This window comes from Sycon ciliatum, chromosome 5, assembly GCF_964019385.1.
Source record: "Sycon ciliatum chromosome 5, ocSycCili1.1, whole genome shotgun sequence".
Lineage (NCBI taxonomy): Eukaryota > Metazoa > Porifera > Calcarea > Leucosolenida > Sycettidae > Sycon > Sycon ciliatum.
In genome coordinates, this window is record NC_088647.1 from 24,809,336 (window position 1) to 24,830,350 (window position 21,015).

At 45.8% G+C, this 21,015-nt stretch overlaps 1 protein-coding gene and 1 long non-coding RNA gene across 8 annotated transcripts in view; both read right to left on the bottom strand.

Moving 5' to 3' along the window:
- Window positions 1-21,015, bottom strand: part of LOC135818136 (deoxyribonuclease-1-like) — a 58,509-nt gene that overhangs the window by 24,536 nt on the left and 12,958 nt on the right. For 4 of the 6 annotated variants that reach the window (XR_010553629.1, XR_010553627.1, XM_065331471.1 and 1 more), the window contains exon 6: window positions 20,049-20,141. The exons of 1 other annotated variant lie outside the window; for it this stretch is intronic. Coding sequence is in view for 2 of the 5 variants with exons in the window: in XM_065331471.1 (XP_065187543.1) it covers window positions 20,049-20,141 (93 nt within the window). In the remaining 3 variants the exon portion in view is untranslated. Of the gene's footprint in view, window positions 1-14,140; window positions 14,187-14,694; window positions 14,715-15,512; window positions 15,571-19,484; window positions 19,549-20,048; window positions 20,142-21,015 lie in introns of all 6 variants that reach the window. One more of the 6 variants, XR_010553630.1, reaches the window with a different exon arrangement.
- On the bottom strand, window positions 4,131-13,829 carry LOC135818140 (uncharacterized). Of its 2 annotated transcripts, XR_010553635.1 has the most exons (4): window positions 13,600-13,829; window positions 12,481-12,704; window positions 11,449-11,634; window positions 4,131-4,856 (listed from the first exon to the last, which is right to left on the bottom strand). It is a non-coding gene; the product is annotated as an uncharacterized LOC135818140 (long non-coding RNA). The 2 variants fall into 2 exon arrangements; XR_010553634.1 differs by lacking the exon at window positions 13,600-13,829 and having other exon boundaries at window positions 12,481-13,184.

Here is a 21,015-nt window from a genome sequence, read left to right on the forward strand (position 1 = left end):
TTCCATCGCATTTTATTCAGCAGTATTGTATTATGAACCAGCTGCAGTGGAGCCTCCACACACTGAAGTCAGTGAAGATGGTTGTATCGTTCTTGTACTAGGAAGTAACTGATTTCATGTCTTGAGCTTCATGTCTAGGATCAACGTGTGCATGATCGTACATGTCCATGTAATGGCAGACACACACCCTGCTCCTACTCACCCCGCTATAGATATCGCTGTACATGTCGTACTTGGCCGAGTCGAAGTTCTTCACGTTGAATGAGCCTATCCCTAGCGAGAACGACCCTGCCGCTAGTCCACAATAGCGGCAAAGCAGCAGCAGGATGCCCGCGAGCGCGCGAGAAGAAAGCAGGTTGCGCTCCATTGTCACGAGACGGACGCTATGTCCAAGGTCCGACAATCAATCACGGATTATTTTTCCACCCACAGCTAGCAATGGTTAGTTCTGGGTCATGAAGTAAGTCATAAGTGGCCTGCCCTGAGGACTGAGGTAGTGAGGAAAGGCTGAATGATTGCCACTCGCTCAAGCCAGGACCAGCCGGACCGGCGTGCGCGTCGGCTCCGGCACTGGCTCAGGGACCCAGGTGGACGGGTGCACGCCCAGTACAGCGACAAGTGTCCAGAGCTAGAGGCGCAGAAACAGTAGTCGGTCGATCCCGGCCTAGGACCCTGATCACATGAGATGAGCAAAAATTAAATGCAGACTGCAGTGCAGGTAGAACCTACACAAGCCACAGAGAGTAACGTGATCCATGCCAAACCATTCACGTAGGTCAACAAGAAACTACTTCAAGTAACTACTTTTAGTTCAAGACAGACAAGACTCAAGCTAGAGGAGTATACAATTGTAGTAGAGCCTTGAAAAGGAACAAAATAATTTTTAATTGTTTAATTTAAAGTCATTTCTTAGCACTAGCGCATATATAGATTATCATTCTGAACGACTGTGTCTGTCATTTCCTAAAAACCATCATTCTGTAATCGCAGAACATCCTGCCTGCCCCTGGCCTGGGCCTGGCCCTGACAGGCTGGCACCGACCCATTATGACTTTATGTATGATGATCATGCTGCCTGCTCGACTACGGACTGGTAGATCTACACACGACTACAGCAGTACAGGTGAAGCTTGTAACTGACAGTCCGTAATTATTTTGTGTAAAATCATGCCCTCTCGATCTCGGATTCATAATCATTAAAATAAATAATAATAATTCAGTCACTTGTCTGACCAGTGTTCATGCTACACATGTTGTTACTACCAGTATTATATAACCCAATACATGTACATGTACTAGTGCAATGCTAGTACTGTAGAACCCCGCGGATAAGCCCATGAGCTTATCCGTTTCACAAGGACATTTCAGTGGGCTTATACGAGAACATGGGCTTATACGCGGGCATGGGCTTATACGCCAACACCGACATTGTGCTATTAAAAAGTGCTATTAAAAAGTATCAAGGAAGTGAGAAGTACATTGCTGAAAACCACTGTGCAAACAAAAACAACCGATGGTTGTGCTGAAATATACCAAAAAAACTATGTGCATGTACTACGTACATGGTATGGCCGAGAGTCCATAATTTATGGACTCTCGGTATGACCTAGGCCCATGGGCTTGTTCGATGAAGCTTTGTGATGTTCGAACAAACCCTGGGCTTATGCGCGGGCATGGGCTTATACGCGGGTCCATCCTCGCCGCCTACGCAAAACATGAGCGTGAGAAGCGTCGGCATTATGAGGAGCGTGTTCGCGAGGTGGAGCATGCCACCTTCGTTCCCCTCGTATTCAGTGCCACCGGAGGCCAAGGCAAGGCGGCAACTGCCCTTTACAAGCGGCTCGGACTTATCATCAGCAACAAGAAGAATGAGCCTAACTCCATCACAATAGCATGGATCAGATGCAGGTTGGGGTTCGCCCTTCTTCGCTCGGCCATTATGGCCCTCCGAGGACACCGGTAGCCCTTTCCCAAAGGTGCTCTTTTAATTCGCACTTAGTGCTTTTCGCGTCCCTCAAAATATACTGAGAAAGTGCTCTTTTTTCAATGAAAACAGGCAAAAAGTGCTCTTTTTTCAGTGAAGCATAGCCATGATACATGTTCAGATATGAACCCAAGCTGAGAAATGAATACGCACTCTTCCATTTATGGGTCCACGAAAGGCAAAACAGGAAGTAAAGTTCAAAAAACCCACTTTTTACAGCATTGTGTACAAGCTTCACCAACTTGTCCCCAAAAAAGCGGCATGCCAAAGCCCATCGAGCACTCAGAAACTGTGATCACATGCATGAGCAAACAGATTTTAGCACTTTTCAGCTAAAAAGCTCAAAAAGGGCGATATTCACCAAAAAAAACGCAATAAAGGGCGAAAGGAATGGGCTTTTTCCAAAAAGGGCCAAGAAGGGCGGAAAAAAGGGCGAGCACCTTTGGGAAAGGGCTAGACACCGGTCCCGGAGCAGAGTTGCAGCAGGTCAACCATCATCGACCGAACTGGTGGCTGCTGAGTGCAATTTGCATTTCTGAACTGTGGCATGTGCCGCGGCGTAGCACTCAAACAAACATGTACGCACTGCACTGACTGTCTTTAAAGCTTTGTAATTGTTCTTATCAAGTCTTGCTCTAATATGTAGTTTATTTAAATTTTGCCCGTATAAAAAGAGGCTTATACCGTATTATCTCTAATATAAGCACAGTCTCCAATAATAGAACACCTTGGGGCGGCATTCAAAAAATAAAGTGCTCAGTCTCCATTATAAGCCCACTGTCTATCGGTCCCTGGTAAAATGCATGTACCGTTTTACATGTATCTCTATAATGCAGTACCGGCGAAAACACCCCTGAAATGTGTGTGTCTGACATGAATTTGGCATGGCAACATGCCTCTGAAGTGAGGTTGAAATAATAATGGAACAGTCTCCAATACAGGAACGTCTCCATTAATAGCACAGGGCGGAGGTACATTGAAAAAATAAAGGACCGTGCTTATACTAGAGATTATACGGTATGCGGGTCCGGGTGGGCTTATCCGCGGGATTCTACGGTAATCTTTGTTGCAGTTTCTCACGATTTGTGTGACACTGAGTCGTCAGACTGAAGTGGATCAAACCCACCACAAGGCAGTCAAATACTGCGGTATAAAAAGAACTTGCTTCCAAGCAGGACTTTAAAAATCTCCACCCATTCCAATCGCACAATTTTTCTCATATGTGTACATGTATAGCAGCCTTTGTGTGACCAAAATGTGAAGTAACAGTGAACTGAAAACTGCTACACAGCTTGCAAACACACACACACACACACACACACACACACACACACACACACACACACACACACACACACACACACACACACACACACACAGAAAACAGAATTAACAATCAGAGAGAGATGGGAAAATGAGGACCGATGCCAGAGGGAGGTGCTATTCGGCTATAATAACCATAGAAAACACTTCCAGCAATCTTAACGTGGTTGGACGACGAGTGGAAGTGAGCTCCTGTGGCAGAGTGTTCAAAAGCTTCGCGGCGGAAACCAATGGTCGGCTGTCGCCACATATTCACCGAGTTAGCGGCACAACATATTTCCAATTGTCATTGCCACGGGTGTTAGGGGCCGTCCGGGGTTACCAATAGTTTTTGCAAAACGAAAAGGTTAAGTATTTTTCAGTTCCCACCCACCTACCTTTTCTGCAGGTAAAACGCATTAAAATAAAATAATTAAAAAATATTGATGTCAATTTTCGACAACCGCGTGTAACTTGTAGAAACAGATTGAATTTCCGCAACCCCACCAAAGTTTGTTGTCCCTATAAATTCTGAAACAAAATTATGCGAAATCCTGGTCAAAAATTGAAAGCTCCAAAATGCACCGTGCAAGTGTATTTCGAAAGTCACAAGCAGGTTGATTTGGCTGTGAAATACATCAAACGTCTCCAGAAAAAGCAATTTTCTCTCTTTTCTACAATATTCCGCGGGATTTTCTGAACTCTGCGGGCACTATTGGATTCTGCGGAAATTCTGCAATCCGCGGAATAGCGGAATTCACGGCGGACAGCGTAACGCCTTTCCGGTTCGCTTTCATCCAGTTTTCTACGTACAGTCAACCTTCCCAATAGCGACCCTTGATCGTCCGTGAGAAAAGTTTTGTGATTCGTGTGGTTAAAAGCATGTATAGTTTTTTAAAACTATTAATACAATTATCAAGCAATAAACTACTTAGAGTGGATGGATCAGTATTTTCACCAGAACTCCTACACTCTACCGTTTGCATGATCATTCTGCATATTGGTAATTGTTTCTTCACAAAGACAACGAATAATGAGAATAAACTGTGAGACATGGCACTCAGCAGCTACATACCTGCTTCAGTACTCTAGATCAAGTGTGTTGTTTGGCAAGCAATGGGAGAGAGTCTCCAAAAATCGTTCAGACATCAGTTCACCAAATCCATACATGTGCTGGCAGGAAAACCTATGCCATAGCTACGTCCACTGTTCAGATCAGGCAAGTTCTTGCTCCACATAACACATAGCATCATAGAGTTCTACTGACATGGGCCGGTTTGTTTTCATGGCCATTGCTGGTATACAGCATGCAGTGACTGTTTTACTGGACACCATTGCCCTGGTGTTTGGCGAGCAGCTCATCGATGCAGGCCACAAGACAGGCGGCTGGTTCATCGTGCTTGAAGGACCTTGGCGGCCCCTCGTCGGAGTGACCCTTTAGCGACAAGACGAAAAACGGCAGGTCCTTGACGCCGAGCTCTTTGCGCGCCCTCTGATGCTCTACCCAGACTTTCTCTTTGAGCTTGGAATCTTCCATTGCAGCCTTGCTGGCTGCGTGCTCCAATCCAACCTGCCAGTACAAAACAACATTAAAAGTACAAACCCCTGGGAATTATGATAAAGGATCAAAATGTTACATGTTATCCGTAGTTTGCCCAACCACACTGTATAAGCAAGATTATACTGTGGATTCAGAAGGTGCAACAGTTAGCACAATACACACTGATTTGGTACTGACATTCAATGAACTGATGTTTTTTTTTAAACAAAAATCATTACTCGAATGCGCAAACCAACAGCCTTCCAACTCGGAAGGTTCTAAGTTCTGAAATAACATAAGAGAGGGGAAGGTGAGCGCACTCAAGACAAAAAAACAAGCTGAACATCACAGAGAACTAAGAATGCTAGCTTTGACGAGATGGCGACGAAAGATGAAGGACCACGGCACAGGATGGCCGCGGGTCGCTTCGAGAACGCGAAACGACAAACACCCAACTTGGAAGGCCCACTTAGTGTTAGTGTGGTCCTTCCCCACGGCTTAGTGCTGGAGAAACTACGAATGATATGTAACACTTTGGGCCTTTCTTTCACATCTTTGGCTCTCCATCCGAGTCCATTCCTTTTTTCTTTTCTTTTTTTTTCTTTTACTGGGAACACAGCCCTACAAAGAGATATGTGGAGATAACACTCAAAACAAGACACAGGGGATGTAGGGACGACGTGCCGATGTACAGGGAGCAACTCGACCGACCAGAGGTCTCGGCGTTAGCGTTGCAACCTGGCATCGAAAAACCAAGGGGGGGGGCATGGTCAAGTAGCAAAATAATGATTTGGTGCGAGAAAGGGGCGCAAATATTGCAACAAATAATATAAATACATGTAATAACTAAACTGGAAGGGAAAAAGAAAAAAGAAAACAAGAATCATAACAAGCAAAGTACTAGTAGAAAGGTAAATGGGTCTCAATATCATCGCCACAGGTACTGTGTGGACCACAGCCATCTCTTTCAGATTAGATCCTTACATACGTTGACCTTGAAGGTTTGGAGGTGCCTTGAAGGAGGCTAGATATTCCTTAATTTCTCATCTTTCTCAAATTCCTTTCAGCAAGCCCTGAGCTTTCTCCTGTCCCATGGCCCACTTACGATCAACTATTCCTACTGTCAAAGTGCCTCAGTAATGCTGATATGAAGCTGTCTTCACTGAGGTACAAAGGACTCTCCCATCTCCATCTCTTGTCCGATCTTGTTGTTGTTGTTGTTGTTGTTGTTGTTGTTGTTGTTGTTGTTGTTGTTGTTGTTGTTGTTGTTGTTGTTGTTGTTGTTGTTGTTGTTGTTGTTGTTGTTTGGCTTTATTTAGAGTGGAGTTCCAAAACAGGCCTAAACCTAATGAGTAATGACAATGGTCCCACTGATAATAAGAGAAAAGAAAAATAAGAAAAATACATAAAAATAAGCGGACAAACAGAACAAAGAAGAAGATAGATAACTATTATGAGCACGGCAGCAGGGAAAAAAGTCACAAGCACGGCAACCGGGAAGAAAGGAGAGAGAGAGAGAGAGAGAGAGAGAGAGAGAGAGAGAGAGAGAGAGAGAGAGAGAGAGAGAGAGAGAGAGATAGAGAGAAAGAGAGAAAGAGAGAAAGAGGTAGTGAAGCAGATGAGTTCATCCTAGTTGAGGGTACTGCCTAACAGAAAGGCCAGGCTTAGCGATTTGAAAGCGGAGCGCTTTCTTTCGAGACGTGCTGTGTCTGGGAGCTGGTTCCACAGGATAGCTCCAGCATGGCTAATGCGCTTAGCTGAGGATGCAGTGGTGGACACAGGAATGATGAGTAACTTGCTGCTCCCTCCTCGTGTTCGGAGACAGGGACTACGGGTCAAAAAGCTTGCAAACAGAGTACTTGAAAATTTGTTCAGGCAGCGCGAAATGAATACAAGAATGTGCATGTGGGTGTATGTGCCGAGGGTATGGGCGTTCTTGCGTTCAAGTAAGGTAGCCGTTTGAGTCCGAGGGGCTGCCCTGCACACCGAGCGAGCCGCACATTTGAACAAACTATTTAGGCGCTTATCCTGATAAGACGATAAGAAAGGGGCATAGGCAGCAGATGCATAGTCAAATTCTGATAATATAAAGGACCTGAAAAACTGAACACGGCAAGAAAAAGGCAAACATGCTGCACTTTGATTTAGTAGCCCAATCTTAGAGGCAACGCGGCGTGCAACATGGCTTGTCATGGTGTTCCAGCTCATGTCTGAGTCGAAATGTAGGCCAAGATACTTGGCCGTTTTCACAACAGGCAGCGTCTGCCCATTACAAATGACATGCAGCTCAAGTGCTTGAGATGGGGATGGGGGCAATACCGGAATAGGCAATATCTGTGCCTTTCTTTTATTAAGAATTAAACCTCGGCCCTTCAGCCAGGTGGCAGAAACAGAAACAGCTTCCGGAGACTCCTCGCTACATCGTATAGAGATGCCATCAGCAAACTGGATTGCTCCCACATTAAACGGCGATAGTTCTTCTGCTATGCCGCGGGCATAGGCAATAAATAGCAGTGGGCCCAGTACCGACCCCTGGGGGACTCCTGAGTAACTGGTGTACGGGAGACTTCTAGTCTGGCCAACCTGAACGTACTGTTCTCTATCAGAGAGGTAATCCACAAGCCAACAGAGTGCCGTGTCGCATATGCCAAGTTCGAACATCTTCCCTCCCTCCTCACCCCGCACCGACCCCTCCACACACCATGTTGTGTTTGCTAAATTTGTCTTTTAAAGTCTTTTGTCCTCACTTTTGAAGTAAAAAGAAAGAAAAAAGAAAAGTTGTTTACCCGTAGAGCCAATAGAGCCTATAGAGCCTATAAAGCCTATAGAGCCTATAAAGCCTATAAAGCCTATAGAGCCTATAGAGCCTATAGAGGGTATAGGGCCTATAAAGCCTATAGAGCCTATAGAGCCTATAGCCTCTAGGGCCTATAGAGGGTATACGAATGATGTCATGGTGATGAGTCAGTGGAACCGCTTATGAGTCGCTATGTAATCAGCTAGTGAGTTGCTATGTATTCAGCTAGTGAGTCGCTTGCGAGTCGCTATGTATTCAGCTAGTGAGTCGCTATGTATTCAGCTAGTGAGTCGCTATGTATTCAGCTAGTGAGTCGCTATGTATTCAGCTAGTGAGTTTATTTTTATTCCCGTAGCTATGCAGAAGACGTTACTTCAGTAACGTCTGGCGCTAGCCAGGGTCCACACAGCTTTAATTTGGTGTTTGTTTGTTTGTTTGTTTGCTTGTTTGTTTGTTTGTTTGTGTCACGGCTGGAGCTATCCCGTATCTGTCCCGTATCTGTCCCGTATCTGTGACTACAAAGGCTCTACAGGATTGTACATAACAGCTGTCCACAATATTTGCGGGCTCCTGTATCTGTCCCGTACCGTACCAATATTCGTCGTATTATGTATACGACTCCCTGATGTAGAGGGAGATTTGGAAAGAAATAGGGAGACGAAGAGGAAATTAAATTAGAATAGACGCCGATTAGGTGATAGGATGCGTCAGCATAAACATACTTTGGAAGAGAGATCCCGTCGTCTCCAAAATAAGCGTGAACGAGCGATTCAGTGCCGGTCACAGGAAACGTCGGAAGAGAGATCCCGTTGACTCCAGAACGCCCGTGATCGGTAGAGTCCGGCGGTACCTGGCAACGTCAGGACAGACATCCCTTTGAGTCCAGAACGCCCGTGATCGGCAGAGTCTAAGCCGATCCCAGGAAACGTCAGGACACACATCTCGTCGAGTCCAGAACGCCCGTGATCGGCAGAGTCAGCGCCGGTCCCAGTAAACGTCAGGACAGACATCCCGTCGACGCGCAGAAAAACTAAATCTGCAGCCTCTTTTGCCGTCGAACAGGATACGTTTTTATATAGGAGACTGTAAATTTATGTAATGTCCAAATTTCGACGTGAGCAGCAGGTCACTCGCGTTGATTTTTCGACGTGCGAGCCAAATAACGCGAGCTGAACTTTCGCGTCGCAGACATCCCGTCGACGCGCAGAAAAACTAAATCTGCAGCCTCTTTTGCCGTCGGACAGGATACGTATTTTAGGAGACTGTAAAGTTATGTGATGTGCTCCACAGGCAACCATGCATTCGGCGTCGTCATTGGCTCAACAGGTCAATGCACATGTATTACTACAAAAAGGCCAGAAAATCCGATCACTGTATTAAAATCAACTAATGTTCGCTGGCGATTTAATTTCGCTGATTTCGCCGCTTGGTACCAACCGGCCAAAGTAAATCGCAGGCCAACGTTTGTCATATAGGCAAATGATGCATGATTGAGCAATGGATGCATGTGAGAGCAAAAATACCGATCGATTTCAAATTTGACGTGAAACTGCGCGTCACGTCGGAAATAACGTGCATCTTAACCTCTCTAATAGAGAGGTTTCTATTTCTCATCGGCCAAAATTTGTTGATTTACAATATATGGAGATAAAAAGAAAAGAAGGAGCAAAACAAAAGTAGATGATTATTAGAGAAATAACAATCCGCAATAAATTCTGCAAATACTTTTGCCTAACTCATAAGCAAACCGATTGAAACGTTTTTGCAATACAGTGATGTGGCCAATCAACGAAAAAGACATTCCCATCAGTTCTTATAACATGTACGATGAGCTAGGCAAAAAAGCATAAAAGCATAGCGCAGGGCCCTGAGCTTCCAAGCTCTCTCGTTTATTTTTTACAAAAAACCACACACCATTTGACGGCACAAAGCAGTAAGGCAGCGATGAGACATATGGAATGGCAGGAGTGGGGGAGAGGCAGGGGCAGCTTGACCAACCATAGGGTCTCGGCTTCATTGCAACCCAAGCGCTCTACAAAAACAAACAATTACAGAAAATACGCAGGGCCTGGGGGGGGGGGGGGTAGATAACTGGGGATTACGGGGAAAAGTAGGCACAATAAGAAGTTATCAGAGAGTCAGTCGCTTGTGAGTCGCTATGTATTCAGCTAGTGAGTCGCTTGTGAGTTGCTAGTGCATCGCTGTGCTGCGACATTGTCCAAGCATCTCAACTGATGATGTAATCGCATAACCTCTATATCACCAGTACACAGCTTATAGCTACAGTCCATTTCAAAACTATAGACGCGTAACTAGGCAAAAACCGTTATGCCAGCATCTATACCACTTAAAATCTGTGATCACTTTGTGCATAAATTTTTCCAAATTGGGCGTTTGATCCAATCGTTTAGAAACTATATGAGAGTAATTGTGGAGCGGACCTGAGCAATATTCCGAAAACTATTCTCCAAAAGTTCCAGCCAAATTTGAAATATTTCAAAAACCCTACGCGTCTATGGTTATGAAATGAGAGAGCTTGGAAGCTCAGGGCCCTACGCTATGCTTTTAATGTAAAAAGGTCAGAAAATCCGATTTTAAGGAGATAAAACGGAAAAGAAGGAGCAAACCGAAAACGGATGAAATGAGAGAAAAATAACAATCCGCAATAATATTCTGCAAATACTTTTGCCTAACTCATATTCAAACTGATTCAAACGTTTATGCAATACAATGATGTAGCCAATCAACGGAAAAAAACATTTCCATCAATTCTAGTAACATGTACGATGAGCTAGGCAAAACATGTCCTGATGTCTGTCCTGACGTTTCCTGTGACCGGCGCTGACTCTGCCGATCACGGGCGTTCTGGCCTCGACGGGATCTCCCTTCCGACATTTCCTGTGACCGGCGCTGAATCGCCCGTTCACGCTTATTTTGGAGTCGACGAGTAATCTGTCCTGACATTTCCTGTGACTGGCGCTGACTCTGCCGATCACGGGCGCTCTGGACTCGACGGGATCTCTCTTCCGACGTTTCCTATGACCGGCGCTGAAACGCCCGTTCACGCTTATTGTGGAGTCGATTCTTCGTCTGTCCTGACGTTTCCTGGGACCGGTTCTGAAGTCGACAGGATCTCTCTTCCGACGTTTCCTGTGACCGGCGCTGAATCGCCCGTTCACGCTTATTTTGGAGACGACGGGATCTCTCTTCCAAAGGATCTCTCTTCCAAAGTATGTTTTTGCTGACGCATCCTATCACCTATTCCGCATCTAGCGTCCATTCTAATTTTATTTCCTCCTCGTCTCCCTATTAATTGTCTTTCCAAATCTCCCTCTACATCAGGGAGTCGTATACATAATACGACGAATATTGTGGCCAGCTGTTTGTGGCCAGCTGTTATGTACAATCCTGTAGAACCTTTGTAGTCACAGATACGGGACAGATACGGTAGCTCCAGGCGTTACACAAACACACAAACAAACACCAAATCACAGATACGGGACAGATACGGTAGCTCCAGGCGTGACACAAACACACATACAAACAAACACCAAATCACAGATACGGGACAGATACGGTAGCTCCAGGCGTGACACAAACACACAAACACACAAACACCAAATTAAAGCTGTGTGGACCCTGGCTAGCGCCAGACGTTACTGAAGTAACGTCTTCTGCATAGCTACGGGAATAAACTGTAGATATCCCTGTGATCAAACAAACACTGCATCACTATAATTATACCTCTATATCACCACGACACAAGTTATAGTTAGATATCCCTGTGATCAAACAAATCGTCACTCAAAGTGATCATCACGTTACCTCTGTAGCTGCCTCCAGCAGGACATCCACGTCATTGACGTTGTGTGCATCCTTGAAGTGGATCTTGAGCAGATACTACTCGACTAGACGCTCCTGTATGTCCAAACCCACCGAGCCGGCGTAGTGGATGAGACAGTGGAGGCGTGTCGAGCCAGCCATGTGACGGGAGGTATCAAAGTCTATGCCCTGCGGGGAATAACAACAGCAGACCAGAGTGGATGTGAGTACAGTGTTGGATACTGAACAGGAAATACTACATGAGCTGTAGCAGCACTTTGGAAGGGGAATGTTACTTTGTACAAAGTTTCACAAATCAAACTGTACTAACAGTGTTGATCTACAATGTCATACTTGATACACTGCACTATGGAATGCTACTAGTAGAGTAGCATGGTGAGAAGATAGTTCTCCCAGCCATTTCCCACCTTTTTTTACCTCAGCCCCTCACATGGAGTTGCCTGGCGAGAAGTTTCTTTGCTACTCTCAAACCAAGTTCTCTATTACTGTTGGTCCCAGTACGGTTGACAAACCCTTCTGCTTCCAAGTGTGCTGCACATCTGTTGTCAGGATAAGTTTGGAGTCACTCAGGCTGTGTTTACATGAGAAATTTCAACCCGGGTTGAGTTCAGCCCGGGATGAAAGTCTGTACGATAGACAAAATAGGTCAGCGTTTACATGAAGACAGTTGACCCGAGTCAAATACTGGTATGCCGTCAATAGTCCACATCTAGAGTCCTGTATGGTCACGTGAATCCGTTCGCACGAAATATAAAAACAGGTGGTCTTTCAGCACAGGTCACACTGTAAATCTTTGCATGGTCTGTCGCAGGGACCAGAGGTGACCGGTCTCTAATGACAGGTGGTCTTTTCACACAGGTCAGCAATGCATGCTGAAGCTAGGTATAGGGTCTGAGAAGCATGGTCTCTGTAAACAGGTGGTCTCTTCAGACAGGTGGTCTCCTATCACAGTGGCTGTATATCACAGGTTTCACTATACATGTACACGCATGAGTATAGAGTCATTGTTCTTACCAACAGCTTTATAGAAGACGGTGAATCCCTTGTTGGTGTTAGTGTAGTCACTCGACAACCCTAGACCAATCTGATTGGCGGCGCTGGTGAATGGTGTTTGGCAGCGTGTTCTGAGAGAGCTCCAGGGCAGAGACCTTCGCTGGCGCCAGGCTGAATATGTCCTTGGTCACCAGACCGTCGATGACAATGACGTAGTCCGCAGCACACTGACCATCAGGTTCAACCTGTGGAAGAAGGCACAATTGGGCAGAATAGCTGATCAACGCCCAGCCTGGATGTAATCAGAGCAACATTCCTGCATCAACTTCTGCTTGCATTCCCTACAGTTTTGCTACGGACTCGACAAGAATGGCATATACTTCTAACTCAATAAGTTACACTTAGAAGTGTACTAGACGAAACTAATGCTCAGCGTGTTACAGGCTACCTTGCCACACCTCTATGGCTGGACTGACAAGGCATGGTGAAGTTCCACTTCCACTCGCCAACAAGCTAGAGAGCCGGTTGATATGGAGTGACACACTCTGTGTTGCAGCATTTAATCACAGTTAAAACTGTCTAGGCAACCACTCTGATAAGGAGATCGCCTGTCCCAGAGCACCACTACAATCAGGATGTTATTTCCATGCCAAATGGCACTGGACAAGACCACCTGTACAAAGGGATCCTATATTGACGGTCACTTGAGTAGTCGCCTTTGACAGGTTTCGCTGTGTGGTAATTTAAAGAAAAAATGAGCGCCACCACCAGAACGCTAACCCGGACCTTTGTCACCACCAGAGCTCTAACCCGGACCTTTGCTACAGGCTGCTGAAGTGCTTTCACTAAGCCATGGTGTAGTTGTCATTCCAGCAATACATAATACGTTACACTCTTAGTGTGTGACATGGAAACATTCTACTGCCAACAACTGAAGGTATCCCATCACCCCCTCCCCCCACCGCCGACAAAGCACCATCCAAAATATGATAATTGGACAAGGGTCATGGAACCAGTCCACACCAGTCTAGCTGACTAGCTGCTGTCAGTTGACTGGCTTGGACTAGTGCCAGTTTATCTTGAAGACTTTAACCAAACATCTACTAAAGATCCCACCTAACCGAAGCTTTGATCACGTACCTGGAAATTCGAGAAGCTTAGCGCGAGCTTGATGACCATGCCGAGCGGTACACGTATGCTCCACGTGCAGTGCAAGTTATTTGGGTAGTGCATGCCCGGTGTAGCTAGCTGTTAAGCGGGCTGGAGAGCTGTTGGGTGTTTCAAAGCCGTGTCACCTTTCCCAGATCCCCCACCGGAGACCCACGTGACCGATTTATGGCAGTCAGCACGTACAAGTATGTGTGTGTGTGTGTGTGTGTGTGTGTGTGTGTGTGTGTGTGTGTGTGTGTGTGTGTGTGTGTGTGTGTGTGTGTGTGGGTTGCGAATAGTGGCGGTCAATTCATAAGCCTTGCAAGCTGTTGAATGGTGCAATCCCAGAACAAGTTGCTATAGCTTCTGCCGTGGTATCGCTATGATCGCCTCCGGCGATGGGCGTCAAAGGTCAAAGGCGTGTTGTGTGTGTGTGTGTGTGTGTTATGTTGTTTTGTGTTGTATGTATTTTTTTGTGTGTGAACATGTTGTTAGTACTGTCCTATGTCGCTGTACACCACACTTCACTTACCTCCGTAGCCATACAGCTTGAGCAGAGCAGCTTCACTGATCGTACTCTACGGCAGAGCACAGTCACACCAGCACAGTCACACCAACACAGTCACACCAGCACAGTCACACCAGCACAGTACACCAACACAGCACACCAACACAGTGAGGGGAGAACAGACCCAAACTCAGAGGAGCACTCTTGCTGCGGAATACGGCAGTGATCAGTCTAAAAATGTGAAATGATCACACTCCTGTCATGCCAGTCAACGTTACGATGTACAATGGGTGTACATCATCAACAGCAGTTGAGTACTCTGTGTACATACCCAGATGCAGAATTATGCCAACACACAAAACGTTATGTATTATACTAGTACTATACGATCCACAGAGTCCAGGTCTACAGGACACATGCAATGTATCATGTTGATGATGTCATCATGCTCAATGCCCTACACTAGAACACTGCAGGACAGATACAACGTATGGCGATGGTGATGTCATCGTACTTGACCCACACACAACACTCTGACTGCAGGATACATCCAATGCATGATATCAATGCAATCTTACCTGCACTGGTCTGCTTTCACCTGAAAAAAGGAAAAATTCAACATAACATCCCATGTTAGAATGTGTCTTAGCAAAAGAAGAATATCATGTTTATAGTGGATTACACATGCATGAAGTTTATACCATGCCCAAGCAAACACAGTAGTGACAGTCCAAACAAGATTGCTACAGTAGTTTTACTGGATGTATGGATTGTGTACTAGCATGTACTGTTTTGTGTTTTGCTACGAGACTACGAGTACATGAATTAATACAGCACAGAGAAATGAGATCTCATATTAAAGGTAGCAGGGAAGACAGGACTCAAAACCACAAAAATACTGGCCGGAACATTTTGAAACAGTGAAGTATTATCGAGCAGTACAGGACATGTATCTGTGCTCCTTCGGTTACCTAGCCAACCATGACTGATTTCAAGAAGAGAGCACAGTGATAACTCTCATGTGGACAGTGGAACCAACATGGCCGACATCATGTGACCCAGAATATGCAGGGGTCTAGTGGAGTTGGAACCAACATGGCTGATATCATGTGACCCATACCCATATATGCAGGGGTCGAGTGGAGTTGGAACCAACATGGCCACCCTGTATGGTCATGTTATAGATGTGCAACATCTCCATAGAGTAAAGGACCAGCATGCTGAGGAACTACAGTAAAATCTGGTGTAAGCAACCTATACTAGTTTTAGCGACCATCCCCATGTGGCTGTGTAGGGTGTTCAATGCTACAAACTATACGTCACCACACACTGCCGGTTTCAACAGTAAAGCCCTGAGCAGCAATACAGTGTTAGACGAGAGCGTATGCATCCTTACTTGGCTCAGGCTGAATGATCTCCAGTTGTATAGGGTAGTGGGTACTGATCTTCACTGCCTGTAAGAGACAAAGCAGCAAACACACAGCATTCACACGATTCAGACACACAGTACTCACACCACTGCAGCTGTAACAAAGATCAAGATGCATGAAACACTGTTACGAATACACAGCAGGGTACACATTACATTTGCATGTTGTATTATTTACCCATGATTGCCGGTATACTAGGCAACATACACATGTCTTTCCACTCCATCAGAGTATGTGTTTCTATACAGAATCACTTAGCCAGGTGAATCCTGTTTTCTAATGGTGGTTTAGCGTGTGCGCTAAGCCCTGTTAACGAACGTGGAACATCTACCACTCATACTTAGTCTGATGATCATGCATCTGATTATGATGTCATTGCTATACATGCGCATGCGCAGCGCGCGCCACTCTCCCACGCATGCATTCCAAATCTTGCTTTAGAGAGAGAGAAGGAGAAAAGAGAGACTCCTTTGTCACTTTTGCTTTCTGATGACTTGACTGTTCACTGGTTTGTCCGTCAGTGTCAATTTCCCCTTCCCTCCCAACCCCATTCGACTGGGGATCACTATCTCTCCGTCACTGTCACCATAATTTCCTCAATAACAGTGTCAGTACAACTCTTGTCAATATACTTATATCGGGTGAGGGCAGTCTATCTCCGCAGCTGGCTCATTTCAATCACTACCGGTCGCAGCTCCTGCCCACGGCAGGCCGACCGTCTCTCGTTCACACTCTGTGTGCTCCAGGTCACAGCTCCTGCGCAGAGCAGGCCGACCTGTCTGTCTCTCTCTCACACACACTATGTGTGCACCGGGTCACAGCTCCTGCGCAGAGCAGGCCGACCTGTCTTTCTCATGCACGCCAGCTGCTCCGCCCAATATCCCTGATATGCCAACCAGAAAACAATGTGTTCTGAGCCTGGTGCATGCCTGTATGTGGAGAGTGCGTTAATCCAGCATTTTCACAGAAACCGATGCCATCACCAGGCACGGTGCACACTTGCTAGTACCGTTGAAGCAAGCAGACTTAGGGAAACTATAGTATTTGCCAGCACATGAAGTGGCACTGTGATGTCGGCAAATTCTTCTATAATATATGTAGGACTCAGTGAGCAGTCACGTCTCGATGACCGATCACGATCCCCGTGACCAATCAAACAGTCACAAATCCGCGAAGAGCAGTCATAAAGTCACACACCAGTTTGAATCCCGATGACCAGTCAGAAACAGCCGCGACTTTCTCTGTGAACGGTCACAGGATCCACGTCAAAATATTACGACTCAACTGTCGGCATTCACGCGTTCAGCATACTTTTTTCCTTCACAGGTTTCAGAAGTGAGCAAGAAAGATTTCGATCAACTCTCGATCTCCGCGTAGTTTACTTGTAGCTCGAGTCTGGTGTGTGTGGGCTCCTCTCCAAAACGAAGGGTGGTCGAAAATCTTGCAGGCTTCAGATAGAATCTCTTTTGAGAGGACGTTCTGGCTAGTAGGTTGTGCTATTCATCATATTTGAAGAACAAACTTCGTCGTTCAGAAAAGCTATTTCGGAATATTTTCAGTCATGTAATTTTTGCATGCCGATCTTGCTAGAGCAGAGACTGACTTCAACTGATCCAGCATGCAAGCAGCACTCGATTTGTGTTTTTGGAGAGGATGGGTGACAAGATTACGGAGTCAGAAGTGGACATCGTCGACGATGCAGAGACGAAAATATAATGAAGATGGAAATGAAAATATGTTCATTTCCAAGAAGGTACTGAGTACATCAAGCACCTTCGTGTGTGTAGCTCTGTCTTTCTTGTGGAAGACTCCACAGAAAAACAATGTCCAGCTTGTTGAAACTGAAACTGCCTCTCAGTTGAAGTCGTTCAGGAAGACATCTATTCAAGACATCATTGATCCATTCTCAAGGACCATCGTAAGAAATTAAATCAAGTCATGTTTATCGATAAGAATGGCGAACTAGACCAGAGAAGTGTGAGTGTCTTGTTTTGACTGCAGGAAACTGTATTTCAATATTCTGGCTCAACGTAGTGCTTACGCAGTTTACTGCTTCGAACACATCTTCATTTCTACTCCCAAAATAACTCTGTAAAATTTTATTGATGCAACATTATGCATCATGGTCTTTCTCGTTGTGCTGCTATAACGTGTATAAGTACATGCATACGAGTACTGTGTACCGTTTACTGTCTCCTTGTCAGTGTTTTTGGGCGATCCTCCACACCTTCATTTGTCTTCCAATTATTAATTTTATAGAAATATTCACTCACTTCAACTTCTTTTGATTGCTGGTGCGAATGTAGCCTGCGATGCCTGCTTGTTAGTGAGAGTGCACCAGACATGTATCGATATGTATGTCTGACGAGATGTTCTTGAACTGGCATGCTGCTTTGCTTAGATAAGGTTTAGAATTGGGTGTTCAATGGCTTGGAGGAATTAATCATGTTTGCGATCAGTATCACCAAGAGTACGGTTCTTCCGTCTACGCATCTCTTCTTGGCTTGTGGATTGGTTGAAAAGAGATAAAATAATAATACAGAAGTACTTGTGTCCAAGTGTCGTCGTGAAAACAAGTTCTACCTCCGTAACTTTGTCCGCAAGGTCACGTGAATCTAGCTGGTAGTCCCGCTGCCTATTTGTGTGTGTGTGTGTGTGTGTGTGTGTGTGTGTGTGTGTGTGTGTGTGTGTGTGTGTGTGTGTGTGTGTGTGTGTGTGTGTGTGTGTGTGAGTAAGTGTGCGCGCGCATGTGTGAGTGTGTGTTTGTGTGTGTGTGCATGCGTGAGAAAGAGAGTGTGTGTGTGTGTGTGTGAGAGAGAGAGAGAGAGAATGTGTGTGTGTGTGTATGTGTGTTTGTGTGTGCGTGCATGGATGTGTGTGTGTGTGGATGTGTGTGTGTGTATGTGTGTGTGTGGATGTGTGTATGTGTCTCAAACTCTCTCTTCTACTCCCCCCTGTCTCGGGGGGGGGGGGGGGGGGCGGCGTGGCCAAGCATTTGGCAGCTGTACACCAGGCCAGGTGTGTGTGTGTGTGTGTGTGTGGATGTGTGTGTGTGTCTCAAACTCTCTCTCTTCTACTCTCCCCCTGTCTCGGGGGCGGCGTGGCTAAGCATTTGGCAGCTGTACACCAGGCCAGGTGTGTGTGTGTGTGTGTGATGTAGAGAATGAATGACATATGTGCGTGTGTTGGAGAGAGAGAGAGATTTAGAGAATGAGTGTGTGTGCGTGTGCGCGTGTGAGTGTATGTGAGAAAAGGGAGAGAGTGTGGGTGTATGTGTGTGTGTAATGGTGTGGGCATGTGTGGTCCCCAGCTCTATTCTATGTCATTCACGCTGGAACTGCTGCTGCATAGCCCCAAGTCTGAAGACTTGGCAACTTCACGCCTGCACCTGACTCTTGCACTATGATACCCGTCGCCTATGATAACCCTCAGAATTTCCCACCTTGCTCCCTCTTATGTTCAGGCTGCCCGTTTAGGAGCCATCAGTTGCCTGACGATCGTAGTAATACGTGAAACTCAGAGTTGTGACAAAGCCTCCAATCTCTCTTGTAATACAGAAATACCTATATTCTGCCTGTGACTACTCACAGAGAAAGAGTGGTCACAACTGTACATTCCGCATGTAACTGTTCGCATGGAATTATAGTGGTCACAACTGCATTCTGTGACCGCTCATAGGGAATTATAGTTTCCACAACACATCCTGCAGTACGAAGCACCCTGCGAGCAGTCACGAACTGTGTACTTTACACATGTACATGTATGGTGATTTGTGACTGGTCATGGGGCATTGTGACTGGTAAACTAATTTGTGACTGGTCATGGGGGGTTTGTGACTGTTTGACTGGTCACGGGGACCGTGATTGGTCACGGGGCCTTGACTGGTCACTGAGTCCTACATATATTTCACGCAAAGGCACTAAGCAGGGTCCACTCACTTCTTCCAGGGTGAGCTTGTAGAAGTCGGGAATTCGAAGAGACAATGCTGCGGAGGCTATGAACCTGTGGAACAGAAAACAATTTCAAAAAGCACAGACTCGGAAGTGAGAGTTCTAACTGTACGTACGTTGCAGGATCCCTCAACTCAATGTGCTGACTATACGGCCACACAAATAATTATAACAGTAGCAGCAAGGAGAGGAAGCGTGTTTTCTTAAGTCTATCCTTCTCGTACTTCATAACCCACATACATCTTGACACGGTAAGAGCTGGGGTGTTACATTGTGTGCGGTGAAGTGCGAAGCAGAGAGCGAAGTAGAGAAGGTAGAGCAGGTGGCCAGATATGGCAAGTATTGGGATAAGGGAGGTGTGGATAAGAGAGGTTCCACTATTAATGCCCTGTCGGTTTGCTGAATACATTCTATCGCCCCGGCATTTTCCGTTGATTCAAGTGGCAAGCTCAGAAATCCATCCCGGCAATGAGTTGGAGGCTGTGACGAAGTGAGCTAATTGAACACCAAGTGTCCTCTGGTCATGGTGCTGATTGCCGCTAGCTTGCTCACCTGTCATCCGAGCATCCACCGGACAGTGAAGTATCCACCGTGCTACTAACATACCACCTGTACTGGGAGCTGGTACCAATGCTTATGGTGGACCTGCAGCAGTGTACACAATGATGCACAGCACTGAGTGCATTGATACCTTATGTTCCGGAGCAAAAGCCACAGTTTCAAACACCAGTAATTCACCCAGAAAGTCAGCACTGCTTATACTACGATGGTCAAATAAACACTGATAGACAGGGTAGATATTTGTACTTTGTGACAAATATCTGCGTGAGGCTTATACTCCGGAAAACACGGTGCACAAGACGGCAGTTGCTTGGCAGTGAACCTTCAAGTCAGTCGGCAAAAAGCGCGAGCTCCAATATTAGGAGCAGGCACCGTCTATATAGTCATGCAGCATGCAGTCTCAATGAATCACAGTATTTCACAATCACAGCAATAGCTGTGCCCAGGCAGAAAACTACAGCATCCGCAGGTCATGCAAGCCTAGAAAATGGACACGATTGTGCTGCCAGATGATCGCTTCTGTGTGAGTTTTTAAAAGCAATGCAGCTTCATGAGTCCTTCCATCTTCGTGCAAAAGGCTTTACACCCAGGTGTATTGTAGGCCTAGCGTATTGAACACTCTTGGACTACCAAAAACTCGCTCCAAGTGCATGGTTTTGTCAAACCGAGGACTAGTGGAGTGGCATAGAAAATCATGACGTACACCATTTTAATCCTTCGCTTGCTTCTGCTCTAAGAAGTAACTGCCGCGTGTTAAAAATGCGAAGAAGACAAAGGAACCATACATTTTCATGCGGTTGCATCTAAGTGTGTGGACATGAGTACATTTCAGCTATAACTTTGCTACAATGTATTCTCTGGATGGATTTTCATTCGGTTTTTTCATGTGATTCGTACAGCTTCTGGCTACACGAATCTGCTGATCACTCAAAAATGCACAAAATCGGGATAACATCCC